The sequence below is a fragment of the Clinocottus analis genome, unplaced genomic scaffold (genome assembly GCF_023055335.1).
Source record: "Clinocottus analis isolate CAN_PGR_092001 unplaced genomic scaffold, fCliAna1.0.p SCAF_20, whole genome shotgun sequence".
Taxonomy (NCBI): domain Eukaryota; kingdom Metazoa; phylum Chordata; class Actinopteri; order Perciformes; family Cottidae; genus Clinocottus; species Clinocottus analis.
Window position 1 is genome coordinate 1,321,771 of NW_027175932.1, and position 14,969 is coordinate 1,336,739.

General features: G+C 44.5%; 3 protein-coding genes across 5 annotated transcripts in view; 2 read left to right on the forward strand and 1 right to left on the reverse strand.

Annotated features, from left to right (window-relative positions):
* The first annotated feature begins 608 nt into the window (after positions 1 to 608).
* Positions 609 to 5,940, forward strand: kcnj8 (potassium inwardly rectifying channel subfamily J member 8). Its single transcript, XM_068586299.1, has 6 exons — positions 609 to 1,147; positions 2,216 to 2,364; positions 2,716 to 2,876; positions 3,525 to 3,664; positions 4,532 to 4,748; positions 5,327 to 5,940. Exons 1-6 carry the CDS (start codon positions 765 to 767, stop codon positions 5,558 to 5,560), a joined length of 1,284 nt encoding a protein of 427 aa, XP_068442400.1. The 5' UTR covers positions 609 to 764; the 3' UTR covers positions 5,561 to 5,940.
* Positions 5,941 to 6,441: 501 nt separating this feature from the next.
* On the forward strand, positions 6,442 to 9,278 carry echdc3 (enoyl CoA hydratase domain containing 3). The gene is made up of 6 exons (XM_068586777.1): positions 6,442 to 6,608; positions 7,093 to 7,208; positions 7,308 to 7,405; positions 7,502 to 7,702; positions 7,819 to 7,997; positions 8,388 to 9,278. The coding sequence occupies exons 1-6, from the start codon at positions 6,472 to 6,474 to the stop codon at positions 8,539 to 8,541; spliced, it is 885 nt and encodes a 294-aa protein (XP_068442878.1). The 5' UTR covers positions 6,442 to 6,471; the 3' UTR covers positions 8,542 to 9,278.
* Positions 9,279 to 10,689: 1,411 nt separating this feature from the next.
* usp6nl (USP6 N-terminal like) overlaps positions 10,690 to 14,969 on the reverse strand; it is a 37,941-nt gene continuing 33,661 nt past the window's right edge. For all 3 annotated transcript variants that reach the window (XM_068586471.1, XM_068586468.1, XM_068586469.1), the window contains one exon: positions 10,690 to 12,337. In XM_068586471.1, the coding sequence (XP_068442572.1) occupies positions 10,764 to 12,337 (1,574 nt within the window). In that variant the 3' untranslated portion in view covers positions 10,690 to 10,763. The remainder of the gene's footprint in view (positions 12,338 to 14,969) is intronic.

Consider the following 14,969-nt stretch of genomic DNA (forward strand, 5'->3'; position numbering starts at 1 on the left):
TTATGAAATAAAATAATTATATAATATAAAATGTATACATATATTTTTCTTCGATGACATTGAAACTTTTCTTTAATAAACTGTTTTTATTTGATGATTACAAAACAGACGCAGCAGAATAAACAAAAGTAATATTTGGCCTCATTTGACCTTTATTGTTATATTTATTAACTGACAGTTTAATGTATAATTATATAGAAAGTTATTTAATTTCGTTGGAACCATAATTAGATGAGTGGTCTGACTCTTAGTCTGCTGTGAGACTATTGTTTCATTTATATATTTACCTGCATTATTTATTTTAACACATTAAAAACCTTCCACTGTATTTGTGAAGATGAATGAATGAAATTAATCCTTTAAAGTATTAAAATAACTCCATTCATCATCTCACATGACTAATAAAGGGGCTTAATGGATGTTGGAGCTCAAGATAAAAGTTGTTCGCACTGATTGACTCGTTTCTCTGCGTTTGGCTGTGAGATCTCGTGTTTTCCGACGGTCCCTGAACGGCCCCTCTGGAGGCAGTGCGCGCGCGCGCGGGTCTGGACTCTGGAACTTTTTGGGACTACGTCAACAGGAGGAGAGCAGCCCGTCCGCATCCTCCACATGTCCACAGAAGTGAGCGCGCTCGTGCGTCCCTGAGCCGCTCCGTGCACGCGGACATGTTCCCCCCGCGCGTAAAGACGCACAGAAAGTCGGAGTGACGCATTTTTCTTCTTCTTTTTTCCGGAGTTTCTTCTTCTTCTTCTACTTGTTCCTCGATGTTGGCCAGGAAGAGCATCATCCCGGAGGAGTTCGGCCTCCCGGGCCTCGCCTCCCGCCTGCCCCGCAAGCCGGTGTTCCGGGACCGCGTGAACAAAGCGCGCTTCATCGCCAAAAACGGCGCGTGCAACCTGGCGCACAAGAACATCCGCGAGCAGGGCCGCTTCCTGCAGGACGTGTTCACCACGCTGGTGGACCTGCGCTGGCGCTTCACGCTCGTCATCTTCACCACGACCTTCGTGAGCAGCTGGCTGCTGTTCGCCATGAGCTGGTGGCTCGTGGCCTTCGCGCACGGAGACCTGGACTCGCGCAGCCCGGAGCGCGACCCGCGGGACGCGGACCAGAGCTTCAGCAACAAGACCTACTGCGTCACCAACGTCAAGTACGAGCGTGTGTGAGTGTGTGCGTGCGAGTGTGTGTGCGTGCGAGTGTGTGTGCGTGTGTGTGTGTGTGTGTGTGTGTGTGTGTGTGTGTGAGTGTGTGCGTGTGTGCGTGTGAGTGTGTGAGAGGCTGGAAAAGTGTCTGAAAGTATTTTCTTCCCTTTCTGTCATGAGAAGAAGAAGAAGAAGAAGAAAAGGAGGGCTGCCCACCTCTTCTTCTTCTCCTCTTCCTCCTCTTCTTCTTTTCCTCTTCCTCCTCTTCTTCTTCTCCTCTTCCTCCATCTTTACGCGGAGAGATAAGACAAGAAGGGGTTAATTAAGGAAATGAAGGAAGGAAGGGATAAAATGATGAAAGAAAGAAAGGAAGGAAGGACAGATGGAAGGAAGGAAGGCTTTCTTTTGTCCGTTCTTCCTTCCATCCTTCCCTTTATTCCTACCTTCCTTTTATTCCTTCCTTTCCTTTCCTCCTGTATGAAACTAATATAAGCTCATTGTTTGATGATTGTTGTACGTTTGTGTGTGTGTGAGACTGGAAAGCTTTCTCCTCTTTCTGCCAGATCTCTTCTTCTTCTTCTAGTTCTCCTTCTTCTCCTTCTCCTTCTCCTCCTTCTTTTCCTCTTCCTCCATCTTTACTGTGAAGAGAGAGAGAACAACTTTACTTCACAACTTTTCTCTCAGTTCATGAATTGAGAAATAAAGTCAAGATTGTAGAAGAAGAGTTTGGTCTCTTCCTCTCTTCCTCTGCCGAGTCTTCCTTCCTTCCTTCCTTTCTTCCTTACATCCTTCCTGTTTTTCCTCCTGTCCTTCCTTACTTCCTTTCTTCATTCCTTCCTTTCTTTTTCCTTCCTTCCTACCTGTCGTCATTCCTTTCTTCTTTTCTTTCTTCTTTCCTTTGTTCCTAATCCAGATTGTCAGGATGCAGGGGATGTTTTTTTTGTTGAAGAAATAAACCAACATCTCACTGAGAATGAGGCTGTTTTGATGTGTTCAACTTTTTTTTTAGGGTTTAAAAAACCCTAAATCTTAAAATCAAGTCTCTCCCTCGCCCCCGACCCCCTCCTCTCTCTCAGGTCCTTCACCTCCGCCTTCCTGTTCTCCATCGAGGTCCAGGTGACCATCGGCTTCGGCGGACGCATGATAACGGAACACTGTCCGACCGCCATCACCGTCCTCATCATGCAGAACATCATCGGCCTCATCATCAACGCCGTCATGCTCGGTACGGCCGCCTAGTGGCGGAAGGAAGTAGTGCAGCCGGGACGTACTAGAGTACAAGAGAATGAGCGTCAAAGTACACAGAAAGTACTAATTATACCAAATACACACATAGTAACTGTCTGTAATATCTGAAACGCAGCCAGTTTGAGCAACAACTCTATAAAACTCCAATACCCACAATGCCTTGCTGCATTTATATTCAGTCCAATAACTCAGACACAGATTATCGTGAACATTTGGCACAAATTACTCTCTTCAGTGACGCCATAGAGAAGAATACTGGCGGGCCTGTGTAGTGGTAGTACTAGTACACAGTAATATGTATATATATGTGTATATCTCGTGTCCTCAGGGTGTATTTTCATGAAGACGGCTCAGTCCAACCGGCGAGCGGAGACGCTGATCTTCAGCCGGCACGCCGTGATCGCCGTGAGGAACAACCGCCTCTGCTTCATGATCCGCATCGGAGACCTGAGGAAGAGCATGATCATCGGCGCCACCGTCAGGCTGCAGGCCAGTGGTGCACCTTGTTCAATCTGTGTTTAATCTGTGTTTAATCTGTGTTTAATCTGTTTAGTCTGTGTTTATTCTGTTCACTACCTGTTGGGCCGTTGCAGCTGCACATTGCTTTACTATGAACCCGAGGAAGCGAATGATACTCAGAGAAAACACTCCAAATGTACGGGATTAAAGTCGTATGCTAACCAGAAAAAACTTGGATTATAATTTACGAGATTAAAGTGGTAAATTTGCGATAAAAAACGTGTTTATTCGCTGAGACTAAAGGGGTAAATATATGAGATTAAAATTGTAAATTAAACACCAAAAAATATCTTGAACATTTAAAGAGTAAAATTACGAGCTTAAAATGGTAAATTTGTGATAAAAAATATTTATTCTGAGATTAAGTGGCTAAATGTATGAGATTAATGTTGTAAATTAACCAGAAAAACATATTCTCTCAGATTAGAGAAGTATATTAATGAGATGAAAGTGGTAAATTACCAAAAAAAAGTGGATTATCTTGAACATTTAAAGGGTAAATTATGAGATTAAAGTGGTAAATTTGCCAGAAAAACCTGTTTATTCTCTGAGATTAAAGGGGTAAATGTATGCCGTCTGCAGTCTGAATATCATCATGAATTTAACGGGCGTCTGCAGGTGGTGAGGAAGACGACGACGCCCGAGGGCGAGGTCATCCCCATCCACCAGATTGACGTCGCCACGGAGACGGTGGTGGCGAGCAACAGCTTGTTCCTGCTGGCGCCGCTCATCATCTGCCACGCCATCGACAAGAACAGGTTACTGTCGCTTTAAATGAAGAACAGGTTACTGTCGCTTTAAATGAAGAACAGGTTACTGTCGCTTTAAATGAAGAACAGGTTACTGTCGCTTTAAATAGCGAACAGGTTACTGTCACTTTAAATGAAGAACAGGTTACTGTCGCTTTAAATGAAGAACAGGTTACTGTCGCTTTAAATGAAGAACAGGTTACTGTCACTTTGAATGAAGAACAGGTTACTGTCGCTTTAAATGAAGAACAGGTTACTGTCGCTTTAAATAGCGAACAGGTTACTGTCGCTTTAAATGAAGAACAGGTTACTGTCGCTTTAAATGAAGAACAGGTTACTGTCACTTTAAATAGAGAACAGGTTACTGTCGCTTTAAATGAAGAACAGGTTACTGTCGCTTTAAATGAAGAACAGGTTACTGTCACTTTAAATAGAGAACAGGTTACTGTCACTTTAAATGAAGAACAGGTTACTGTCGCTTTAAATGAAGAACAGGTTACTGTCGCTTTAAATGAAGAACAGGTCACTGTCGCTTTAAATGAAGAACAGGTTACTGTCGCTTTAAATAGAGAACAGGTTACTGTCACTTTAAATGAAGAACAGGTTACTGTCGCTTTAAATGAAGAACAGGTTACTGTCGCTTTAAATAGAACAAGTTACTGTCGAAGCTGTACGACCTCTCAGCCTTTATTATTATTAATATGAATGATAATATTAATAAGAATTAATATTCCCCCACGGCCCGCTGTACGACCGGTCGGCCATCATTATTATTATTATTATTATTATTATTATTATTATTATTAATCCGGCAGCCCGCTGTACGACCTGTCGGCCTTCATTATTATTATTATTAATATTAATATTCCCCCGCAGCCCGCTGTACGACCTGTCGGCCATGGAGCTGCAGTGCAGTGACCTGGAGGTCATCGTGATCCTGGAGGGCGTGGTGGAGACGACCGGCATCACCACTCAGGCCCGGACCTCCTACGTCTCCGAGGAGATCCAGTGGGGCCACCGCTTCGTTCCCATAGTGACGGAGGAGGAGGGCGTGTACTCGGTGGACTACTCCAAGTTCGGCAACACGGTGAAGGTGAATATTAGTATTATTAGTATTAATATTTATTCACTCAGCGTTGTTTTGCTTGATAGACGTAGAATCTTACTTTTAGATTTTCACATTTTCAATAAAGCACTTAAAGCTTTTATTTTATTTTTAATTCTTTAAACACTTTCATGTGTCACATTTTATGATTCTTTTGTTTTTCTAGAGTTTTATCCTGCTTGAATTTTGCAAAATGTCAACATCAATACATATCAAATATATATATATATATGTATATAAAATATCATTATACATTTATTTATGTATTTATATATGTATTTATTCATATATTTATTTATGCGTCAATGCATTTATTTATATATTTATTAATGTATCTATATATTTATTTTTATATTTAATAATTTATATATTTATTCATGCATCTATCTATTTATATATGTATGTATTTAATATATGTATATTTATTCCTGCTGCTCGCCCTCAGGTGACGACTCTGCGCTGCATGTGTATTATTATATATATTATATATAAAATATATATTAATATTATTATTTATATATGTTTGTATTTAATATATCTATATTTCTTCTCGCTGCCTCTCTCAGGTGACGACTCCGCGCTGCAGCGCGCGCGAGCTGGACGAGAAGCCGTCCATCTTGATCCAGACGCTGCAGAAGAGCGAGCTGTCGCATCAGAACTCGCTGCGGAAGCGGAACTCCATGCGGCGCAACAACTCCATGCGGCAGAGCGCGGCGAGCGGCGCCGGCCTGCGCAGGAACAACTCGGGGCTCGCCGCGACCAAAGTGCAGTTCTTCACGCCGACCGACGCCGTCACCTGACGCGAGGCCAGGGGGATTGTGGGAGTTGCGGTTTCTCCGGCTCGGACGGTTGCGATCTGGCTCCTATTGTTCAGATTGTTACTTTGTTACCATGGAAGCAATAAACACAAACATTTGGGGCCTTAATTACTTTTAGTGGATATCGATTTCACTCTTTCAGGAGTTAAATGAGACGCACGCTTTGATTCATTGGAGATTTTTTCAGCTATTTTGCTTCTGTAACATGTCGTCTTTCTGACTAAAGTGTAAAGAAAACATCTAAAATACACATTTAAGTGTTTATTTACTAGTTTCTGTTTGCGTCTGTAGATTTCTCTTAAAGTCACTAACAGTTATCATACATAACTCATTTGCATGTTTAAACACAACATTTCGTACAACTTGTAATACAATAAATCCTCTTAATGTGGTGAAGTTTCATGGTGATGTCTATGAGGTAATGTTTTAAAGCTTTACTCTTTTATTCCTTCTTATATTCTGAGGGTTTACGCAGACGCAACGCATTCATAACCTCATTCATACAATATTTTAGTATAATATTTAACATTGAAATATAATTTAATACACCTGCTGCACGTCATCACATGTAATATATTTTTTTAAGCAAATAGTTCTCACATATTTGAACAATTCAGGAGCTCACATGAACGCACAAACACAATAACAATTAAAATTAATTACTGAATATTCACTTTGAATATATGTATTGGGTATTTAATAGATAACTAAAATTAAAAAATAAAATATATTCCAATAATTTAAATACTTTTTGTAAATGCTTGAATTTCTCGATTTTGTCTTCGCGGCACTTGGTTCCGCTTTACGTTACCCTTTACGTGCCTGTGACGTCAACGACGCAACCCGGAAGTGAGAGTGGGGAAGGTGACGCGACGAGAGGACAACAAACAAACATGGCTCGTGCTTTGCTGTGCAGAGCCGTCGGTGTGTTTCAGCTCAGCGGGACTTCGTGGCCGCTCGCGGGGACTCGTTTCTACTCTCAGGCCGAACCGGAGCCGCTGACGGTGAGACAGCAAAGCCACGGAATAAGGTGCGGTACCGGAACCTGTCCCGCCTCCTCGGAACGCCCAGGCCCCCCGCTAGATTTACTACATTTAAGTGGAGAATACAGATTCTAACAACAAAAGCGTGTAAAAGTGGTGCATTCAGTGCTTCTATGCACATGTCAAGGTCCTGAGAAAAATTCGGCATACATAAGATTTCTGTTAAAATATTTTTTCTATACAAAAAGTTAATATTTGCTTCAGTTTACAGGTGCATTTACTTACTTACTTACTTTACTTACTAACCCTAACCCTAACCCTTTTTCAAGGTGCCACTAACAAATGAACCCGCTAATGCAATAAACTTTATACGTTATTTAATATTTCTCATTAAAACGTGTCTCCTGTATTTGTTTATTATTTATAATGAAGTGGACCCACTAACTATACTATTACACCAGTTTAATAGAGGACGCCTGTAACAAACTGTAGTTCCAAATTCACCAAAATAACTTCTTTTCTTTTTTTCAGGAGAATAATATTGAACAATCCCAAGAAGAGGAACGCTTTGTCTCTGTCCATGCTGGAATCACTCCGAGAAAACCTGCTGGCCGACAGCGACGAGCTCAGAGTCGTGATCATATCAGGTGTGTGTGTGAGAGAGTGTGTGTGACAGAGAGACACAGATGGTGGTCTAACCTTGTAGTGTGTGTGTGTGTGTGTGTGTGTGTGTGTGTGTGTGTCAGCCAGAGGTCCAGTGTTTTCCTCTGGACACGACCTGAAGGAGCTGACGTCCGCTCAGGGCCGAGAATATCACACCAAGGTGTTTCACACCTGTGCAGAGGTGAGTCTGTTCATCATCATCATCATCATCATCATACATACATACATACATACACATTCTCTCCCCCCTCCCCTCCCTGTGGTTCCGGTCTCCAAGGTGATGACCCTCATTCAGGACCTTCCTGTTCCGGTGATCGCCATGGTAAACGGCGTCGCCACGGCGGCCGGCTGCCAGCTCGTCGCCAGCTGCGACGTCGCCGTGGTGACGGAGACGTCCACCTTCGCCACGCCGGGCGTCAACGTGGGACTGTTCTGCTCCACGCCGGCCGTGGCCATCGGCAGAGCCGTGCCGAGGAAGGTGCGTCATGGACGTCATGTGACCAGAAGGACAGGAGGCGCCAGGTGGAGGCGTCTCATTGGCTGAAGGAAAAAAAACCAAAAATTAATAAAACTTTTTTTTTTTTTTTTTGCCAGGTCGCCATGGAGATGCTGCTCACGGGCTCGCCGCTCTCGGCCCATGATGCTTTGCTGCACGGTCTGGTCAGCAGAGTGGTGGCGGGCGAGCGGCTGGAGGAGGAGACGCTGGCCATCGCCCGCCGGGTGTGTCGGGCCAGCCGGCCCGTCGTCGCCCTCGGAAAGGCCACGTTCCAGAGGTCAGAGGTCAAATTTATTTTTCATTTATTGTATTTATTTATTGTTATATATAAAATTATTTTCTTCATTTAAATTTATTGTATATCATTTATTTATTTTATTTATGTATTTACTTAATTAATTAATTAATTAAATACTTTTTTATTTCTTTATTCCTTTGTATTTTTGTATTTGTTTTGGTTTTAATTATTTTAGTTATTTTGTTTATTTTATTTAAATTATCAGACTTTCATCTTTGACGCAGTTCTTCAATAACAGTTTTTCATATTTTCCATGAAATCTTTTACTCTCCATGTTTACATGAGCTCGGCTTCCTCGAATGTTCAAACGAACGAGGGAATGAAAAGAGTTTCTGATCGTTTATTTTTATTTTTGCCTCCCGTCCGAAGACAAATGGCTCAAGGTCGAGACGCCGCCTACGCCACGGCCTCCAAGGTCATGGTGGACAACCTGGCGCTGAGAGACGGGCAGGAGGGGATCCGGGCCTTCATCGAGAAACGAGCGCCGGTGTGGAGCGACACGGCGGAGAAGGCCCACGACTGAAGGACAGGAACAGTATCATACATATAGATATAACATATATAAATATATATCTATATGTAAATATCTAATTCATTGACGGACGTTTTGAACCGTCGACTTCCTCTAAACACCGTTTTGTGCCTCGGAAGCAGAGTTCCCTCTCGCAGGAATCCAGATGTTTGATGTGTACAAAGCTGCTCTGTTTAATTTTAAATGCAATTAATTAATAATGTCATTAGTTATTGTGCACATCCAAAGTTCTGTTTACCTCTCAGACGATGTCACGTTGGACTAGAAATATCAGATTATTTTTTATTAAATTAAGGAAGAAAAAAAACTCATGTTTTTAATTAATTTTCCATTCATTGTTCTCAGTTTAAATGATTAAATATGGACACATGGATCTGAAGGTGTTCAGTGCAGATGTCACTCGTACATGTCCGCTGTAGTTTCACTGGATGTCCAGCAGACGGCGGTGTTGTGTTGATCCGAGAGGAGAAAGAGCTGCAGACGTCACATCACCAGCAGAGCGTCACAGCAACAGGATGTTAATTAATAAAGTTGTTGTCTTTTTTTTTCTGTCACCAGACAAAAATTGTAATTGATGGATTATGTTAATATATAATAATGTTTGTTTAGTGCGGCTAACGGTCCAAAACCAAAAGATATTTCATGGCTAATAATATGAAATGGAGCATTAGAGGAGCTGGAGTAATGTTTGACACATTACTTATATTTTATGATTAAATTATTGATTAAATGATTATTTTTGATTGACTCGTCTTCTGAATTACAGGAATACTACATTTACTACATGTATCATTCAAGATCCTCCATGAAAAGCATCTCAACTTTTAAAAACACTTAACTCTATCCATTCTTTTCTTGGTGTATTCCCTCATGTCTCCACTAGGGGGCAGAGTTTTGTTAGCCAGAAAAAGGAAAAGCAGCAGAAAAAGAAACGTTCAAAGTGAAAGACGGAGCCGTGGGTTCACTTTCCTCCACCTCATTTTATTAAGCAAAGTATCAGAATGGCCTGAAGTTAGTCGTTTAACAAAAAACAAAGATAACTTAACGGAATGTAAAAGAATAACTGGTGTGTGTGTGTGTGTGTGTGTGTGTGTGTGTGTGTGTGTGTGTGTGTGTGCAGAATAATTATAGGGAATGTGGTTGTGATTAAATGTTGAATTGATGTGTAGTGTGTACATATGTGTGTGTGTGTGTGTGTGTGTCAGCAGCAGAACAGTAGTTATGACAGTGTTGACAATAATAAGACAATGACGAAAAGCAAACTTGTGGAAACTAAAATACAGCAAAACAAACAAGTTATCTATTGTTACAAAGCAAATCAGACGGCTTAAAGCCCCGAACTATATATATATATATATATATATATATATATATATATATATATATATATATATATATATATATATATATATATATATATATATATATATATATATATATATATATATATATATGAGCCCTCACACATTGTCTTTATGCCTTTATTCTCTACTCAGGGTTTGAATTTAACCAAAAAATTGCCTCAAATGCGTGTAAATGTCCAACGTTTGTTACTTTGCGTACGTAGGAGATAAATTGCACGTCAGTTAATCAGGAAGGAGGAAAACCCCCGAAACTGGAAAGTGAAGATTAAAAAATAAACTCTGCTCTTTTCTACAGTAGGTGGCGCTGCAGCCGCTCACTATTTCTATCATTGGACATGTTACTGTTACTTCTCTCTGAAAAATGTCATTCACAAGCATTAAGAGTAAACCGATCTATCTGGAAGTAACTATATATATATATATATATATATATATATATATATATATATATATATATATATATATATATATATATATATATATATATAAAAATAAAAGACGTAAAATAAATCAAGAGTTTTTGCCTTTTTTAGGAGAATGTTCCCTCACAGCTACTGATAACAACTCAGTGTATTAAGACAAGGAATCCACTGTACACGCCACACTCTAAAAGATATGTATATATATATATATATATATTTATATATATATATATGCTGTCGCCTCTCGGTAATGATTTTACATCCAAAAATAAAATAAAATCTTCAGTCAGTTTTTAAAGCGATCGGTAAAAAGGAGGCTGGTGTGTCAGTACAGAACAGAACGACTGCTCGTCTTCAGTGTCAGTGACTTCGCCCTTTTCTTAATGTTTTTTTTATTACGGTGTCTTGCCGTTTCTCCATCGTCCAATCACAGCAGCATGGACTCCTGCAGGGCGAACGCCTCCTGTGCGTGCCTGTAGTGTGGTCCTCCGAACAGCTGGGGGAGCTGCTGCCTCATGACGGGCTGCTGCTGACTCTCTAACTGAGTCCTGTAGTGCGGCGCGCCGTCCGGGTTCGGGGGGAAAGCGAACTCCTGAACGGGGGACATCTGGGCTCGCTGGAAGCTGGGCGAGCGCGGCACGCCGTCCGGGGATCGGAGGGCGGGCGGCGGTGCGTCCTCCGGCGCCCACGGGAACCCGTCCGGCAGGTAGTGCGGCACCGCCTCGCCCCGCTGATGCCCCTCGGCCCGGTAGACCTGAGCGGTGGAGGTGAGCTGCTGCAGGTAGATCGGGGTGGAGCGGCCCTGGGCTTCCAGATCCGGCGGAGGCCAGGCGTTTCGGTTGGAGTTCGGCGGCGGCTGCGGGTGCGGCTGCGGGTTCCTGCGGTACGTCGTGTAGGAGTTGTTCATGAGCGCCTTTTCCGGGGAGTCTCTGCTGCTGCTCGGCCGCTGGGCGGTGGCGTACGCCCGCTCCCCGAACGCCACGCTGGAGGGCGGCGTGAACCGGGTGGGCGGAGCGTAGAGCCGCTCCTCCCCTCGGTGGTCCAGGCTCACGCTGTAAGCCGGGTGCAGGATGGGGACCTCGGTGGTAGTTCTGGCCGGGGAGCGCTGCCGCGGCGGCGGCGTGCCGTACTGTCTCTGGATGCCGGGGTAGCTGGCGTGGACCCCAACCGGACTGTTGTGCGCAAACACAGCAGGAGGAAGAGGGTGCTTGGCCCCCCGGGGTGCCGACGCGACGGAGGCGGCGCTCCCGGCCAGGCTGGGGCTTCCCTGACGCGGGGACGACGCCGCCGACGCGCCGAAGGACGCCTCGCCGCGAGGGGCCCTCATCCTGGACGGCGGTCTGTCGAGTTCCAGGATCTCGAACTCCGGCGACTCCGGCAGCCCCGGCACGTTGTCGTACTGGGAGGCGTTGGAGCCGCGGTTGGCGTCCGGGGTGAAGCCCTTGGAGCGCGGTCGGCGGTGTTGGTGGTGGTTGGGCGGCGCCGGCGGCGCGCCGTCCTCCCGGCTGGAAGGGGCCGCCGCCGCCGCCTTGACCGCCTCCAGCTTCGTCTCGGAGGGCTTGAACCAGCGCGGGGTGATCTCTTTGTGGGCACTGGAGGAGGCCGCGTTGGAGTTCTGGTTGGCGTGCCCCTGCCGCCTCCCTCGGTCCCCCGCGGTGGTCTGCGGCGTCGGGGCGTGGCCCGAGGGCGGCGTGGCCCCTCTCTCGGGAGTGGTCGGGGCGGACCGCTTCCTCTGCTCGTCTGCGATCTCCCCGGATCCCCTGGAGCGCGCCTCCCTCTTCTCGGCCTTGTGGTGGCGGATCGATTTCTCCAGCGAGTCCCGACGCGACCGGCTCGGGGGGCGACTCTCCCGCTGGCGCTCCGGCGCGGGAATCGGGTCCCCGGGAGGCTCCGCCGGCTCGGCGTGGCTCTGACCGTTGGGCAAGTGGTTCATCATCGCCGCCGCCGCCGGCTCAGGAGGAAGCTGCCCCAGAGGCTTCTTGGGAAACTCCTCGTCTTTACCTGCAAGACGGAGGGAAAACAGAGGAGAACGCATCAGAGCGCCGATCGGGACGCGGGAAAACCGAAAACGGTGATGGTGTGACACACTTGCGTGGCGCTGATTCACATCGGATGAGGAAGTCACGACAGGGACATGGATTCATGCAACACCACTGCCATAGAGAGGTAACACAAATAAAGGAGAATTCACACAGGCAAAGAGCAAAAGACAGGGGGAGGAAAAAAACCATCAGGAATAATGTTCGGTATTAATTCTGCGCCCGCTGGAGGGGCTCGATTAGGATTCTGGTCTCTGAGACGATGAGTTTGTCTCCATTTCCTTGAACTGTACTGAGCTGCAGCAGTCGTGAAAAGGTCACCCAGAAGTAGTTCTTGATTAATGAACCACGTTAAATGTGCCGAGACCGATCAGAACAAGCATTTAAAGCCACATTTATTCACTTAAGACTATAAGACAGCTTGGACCAAGTACATGTTACAAAGTTCAAGACAGTGATACTGAAGCTCTACGTCAAAATAAAAGAAAGGGAAAGGTACAGTCGACAGGAACATGTGCAGCGTGCAGACTCGGTGACGTTGTTGGTGGACTGTGAAGGGAAAGCGTGATGAGAGGCGTCGGACCAGCAGGGAACTGATTGGAGGTGAATTCACAAACTCAAGAGTCCGTCCCTTGACGAGTTTATCCAGCGACCTTTTGACCTTTTCCCTCGCGTGGCATTAACGTGGGAATCTGGCGTAAACTACCTCGTTACAACTGGATCAGTTAATGGGTAAAAAAAGCCAATTCCTGATGTAAAGTAATAATTCATGTTCCTTATTATGGTAAATTGTTGTCGATTGATTGTTATTTTCTCCTCGGTGTTCCTTGTTTGTTGTTTTTTATTTCACACAGATGGAAAGAGGAAGTAGTTTCAGTGTGTCTAACCTTCAGGAGTTACACCGTATTAGTGTAAATGAGGCTGTAGAGAGAGATAAAATGTGGATTTTAAGGGTCAAAAAAGATGACGTTGTGTGAGAGTCTTTCAGGGGAGGCGTTTTGAATCAGTACCTCTCAGGATAAAAGATGAGAAAAGGTTGGTTGTCTTTTATTTTGAAGGAACAAAGGGTATTATTGGCTGATATAAAATGTGAGAGCAAATCATCAGCCCCCAAGAGGACCGTCGTCGTCTCTCACAGTTCAGCACGAAAACAATTCAGATTGCGCCGCGCGCCAGCAGATGGTTGTTCAAGGAGGAGTTAAACAAAAGCCTCCAGTGTTGGAAAAGTGGCTCATTATCTTGTCAAGCGGGCAGGAAAAAGCGAACAGGCGGCTACTGTGACGGCTGCGTGGGCTCCGGCTCCTCCTCCACAGCATTTAAGTAAAAAAAAAAAAAAGAAGTAGTAAATTAAGTAAGTTTGATTGATGTACTTCTACGGGTACCCGGAAGGTCAATATCACGTCGGGGTCACCAATTGTTAGCGTGTATAATTGGTGTATAATTAATACATAGATCAGCTGTTGATTGTTGGCCCACAAAATACTGTAACCTACAAAGATAACTTCCCCGTATCGTGCAGTGCCTTTCGTTGGCCACCAGAGGGCACACAATGTCGTCTGAAAGAGCTGGAACTTTTTACAACCACTTTGGATTTAAAACATGAGAGTAAAAGAACAAAATGAAAAGAAAGAGCTGAAGGTACAGAGACAATAAGAGAGCCGGCCACTGCAGGACTGAAGCAATGCAACTGAACTTAGTTAGAAATATTAAGTGAGGGGAGGGATAAAAGACTAGTTTGTGAAGGAATTAAAAATAAATAAAAAACCCGAGTGCTGTTGGACAGACAGGCGACAGACAGGACGGACTGACTGAGGGACAGATGGGACAGAGACATGGAGAGAGGAAGACCAGTCAGGAGAGCCCACCGGTTACTGTCGAAGGAGGGAATGTGGCCCGCACTCACGGCCACACTCTTGCTGTAGTTGGCTAACACCGTTTGAAAAAAGAAGGGAGAGAAGGAAGATTAATGAGGAGACAGAGCAAGATTAGAAACACAGTGTGATCAGAGATAATATGTATAAAGGATGGCTGCGGGACGGCTGCAGACTGCTGCAGACTGCTGCAGGACGGCAACATCCGGCTGCAGACTGCTGCAGGACGGCTGCAGACTGCTGCAGGACGGCTGCAGGACGGCTGCAGGACGGCAACATCTGGCTGCAGGACGGCTGCAGACTGCTGCAGGACGGCTGCAGGACGGCAACATCTGGCTGCAGGACGGCTGCATACGACTGCAGGACGGCTGCATACGGCTGCAGGACGACTGAAAGACGGCAGGAAGCCACGAAGCATCGCCGCATTTATCTTTCTGTCAAGTAAACACTCAGATTTCCTGTTGTAGGTTTTTTTCAATTTTTTTTTTTTATTACAGAAAAGCGCGATTTAAAATTGAAGTATTATTATTGCACATATTTCATAAAGAAAAATATTTTCGGATTAAAGTTGTAAAAAATGCCCGTCACAAAGCTAAAGGTGACTTTAAATGGCCAAAATATTTGGTTTACAATTATATAATACTGAAACCTGTTAATAAAAAGTATGAATTATAAAAAGTGTTAAGTTATATATTACATTTTTTATTCTCTGACTCATAAGGG

Excerpts from the sequence above, each read along its gene's own strand:
- kcnj8 (XM_068586299.1), top strand. The coding sequence starts at position 765 with ATGTTGGCCAGGAAGAGCATCATCCCGGAGGAGTTCGGCCTCCCGGGC. Across the intron at positions 1,148-2,215 it reads TACTGCGTCACCAACGTCAA|GTCCTTCACCTCCGCCTTCC; the intron begins GTACGAGCGTGT and ends CCTCTCTCTCAG. Across the intron at positions 4,749-5,326 it reads AGTTCGGCAACACGGTGAAG|GTGACGACTCCGCGCTGCAG; the intron begins GTGAATATTAGT and ends TGCCTCTCTCAG.
- echdc3 (XM_068586777.1), top strand. The coding sequence starts at position 6,472 with ATGGCTCGTGCTTTGCTGTGCAGAGCCGTCGGTGTGTTTCAGCTCAGC. Across the intron at positions 6,609-7,092 it reads CAGCAAAGCCACGGAATAAG|GAGAATAATATTGAACAATC; the intron begins GTGCGGTACCGG and ends TCTTTTTTTCAG. Across the intron at positions 7,406-7,501 it reads TGTTTCACACCTGTGCAGAG|GTGATGACCCTCATTCAGGA; the intron begins GTGAGTCTGTTC and ends CCGGTCTCCAAG.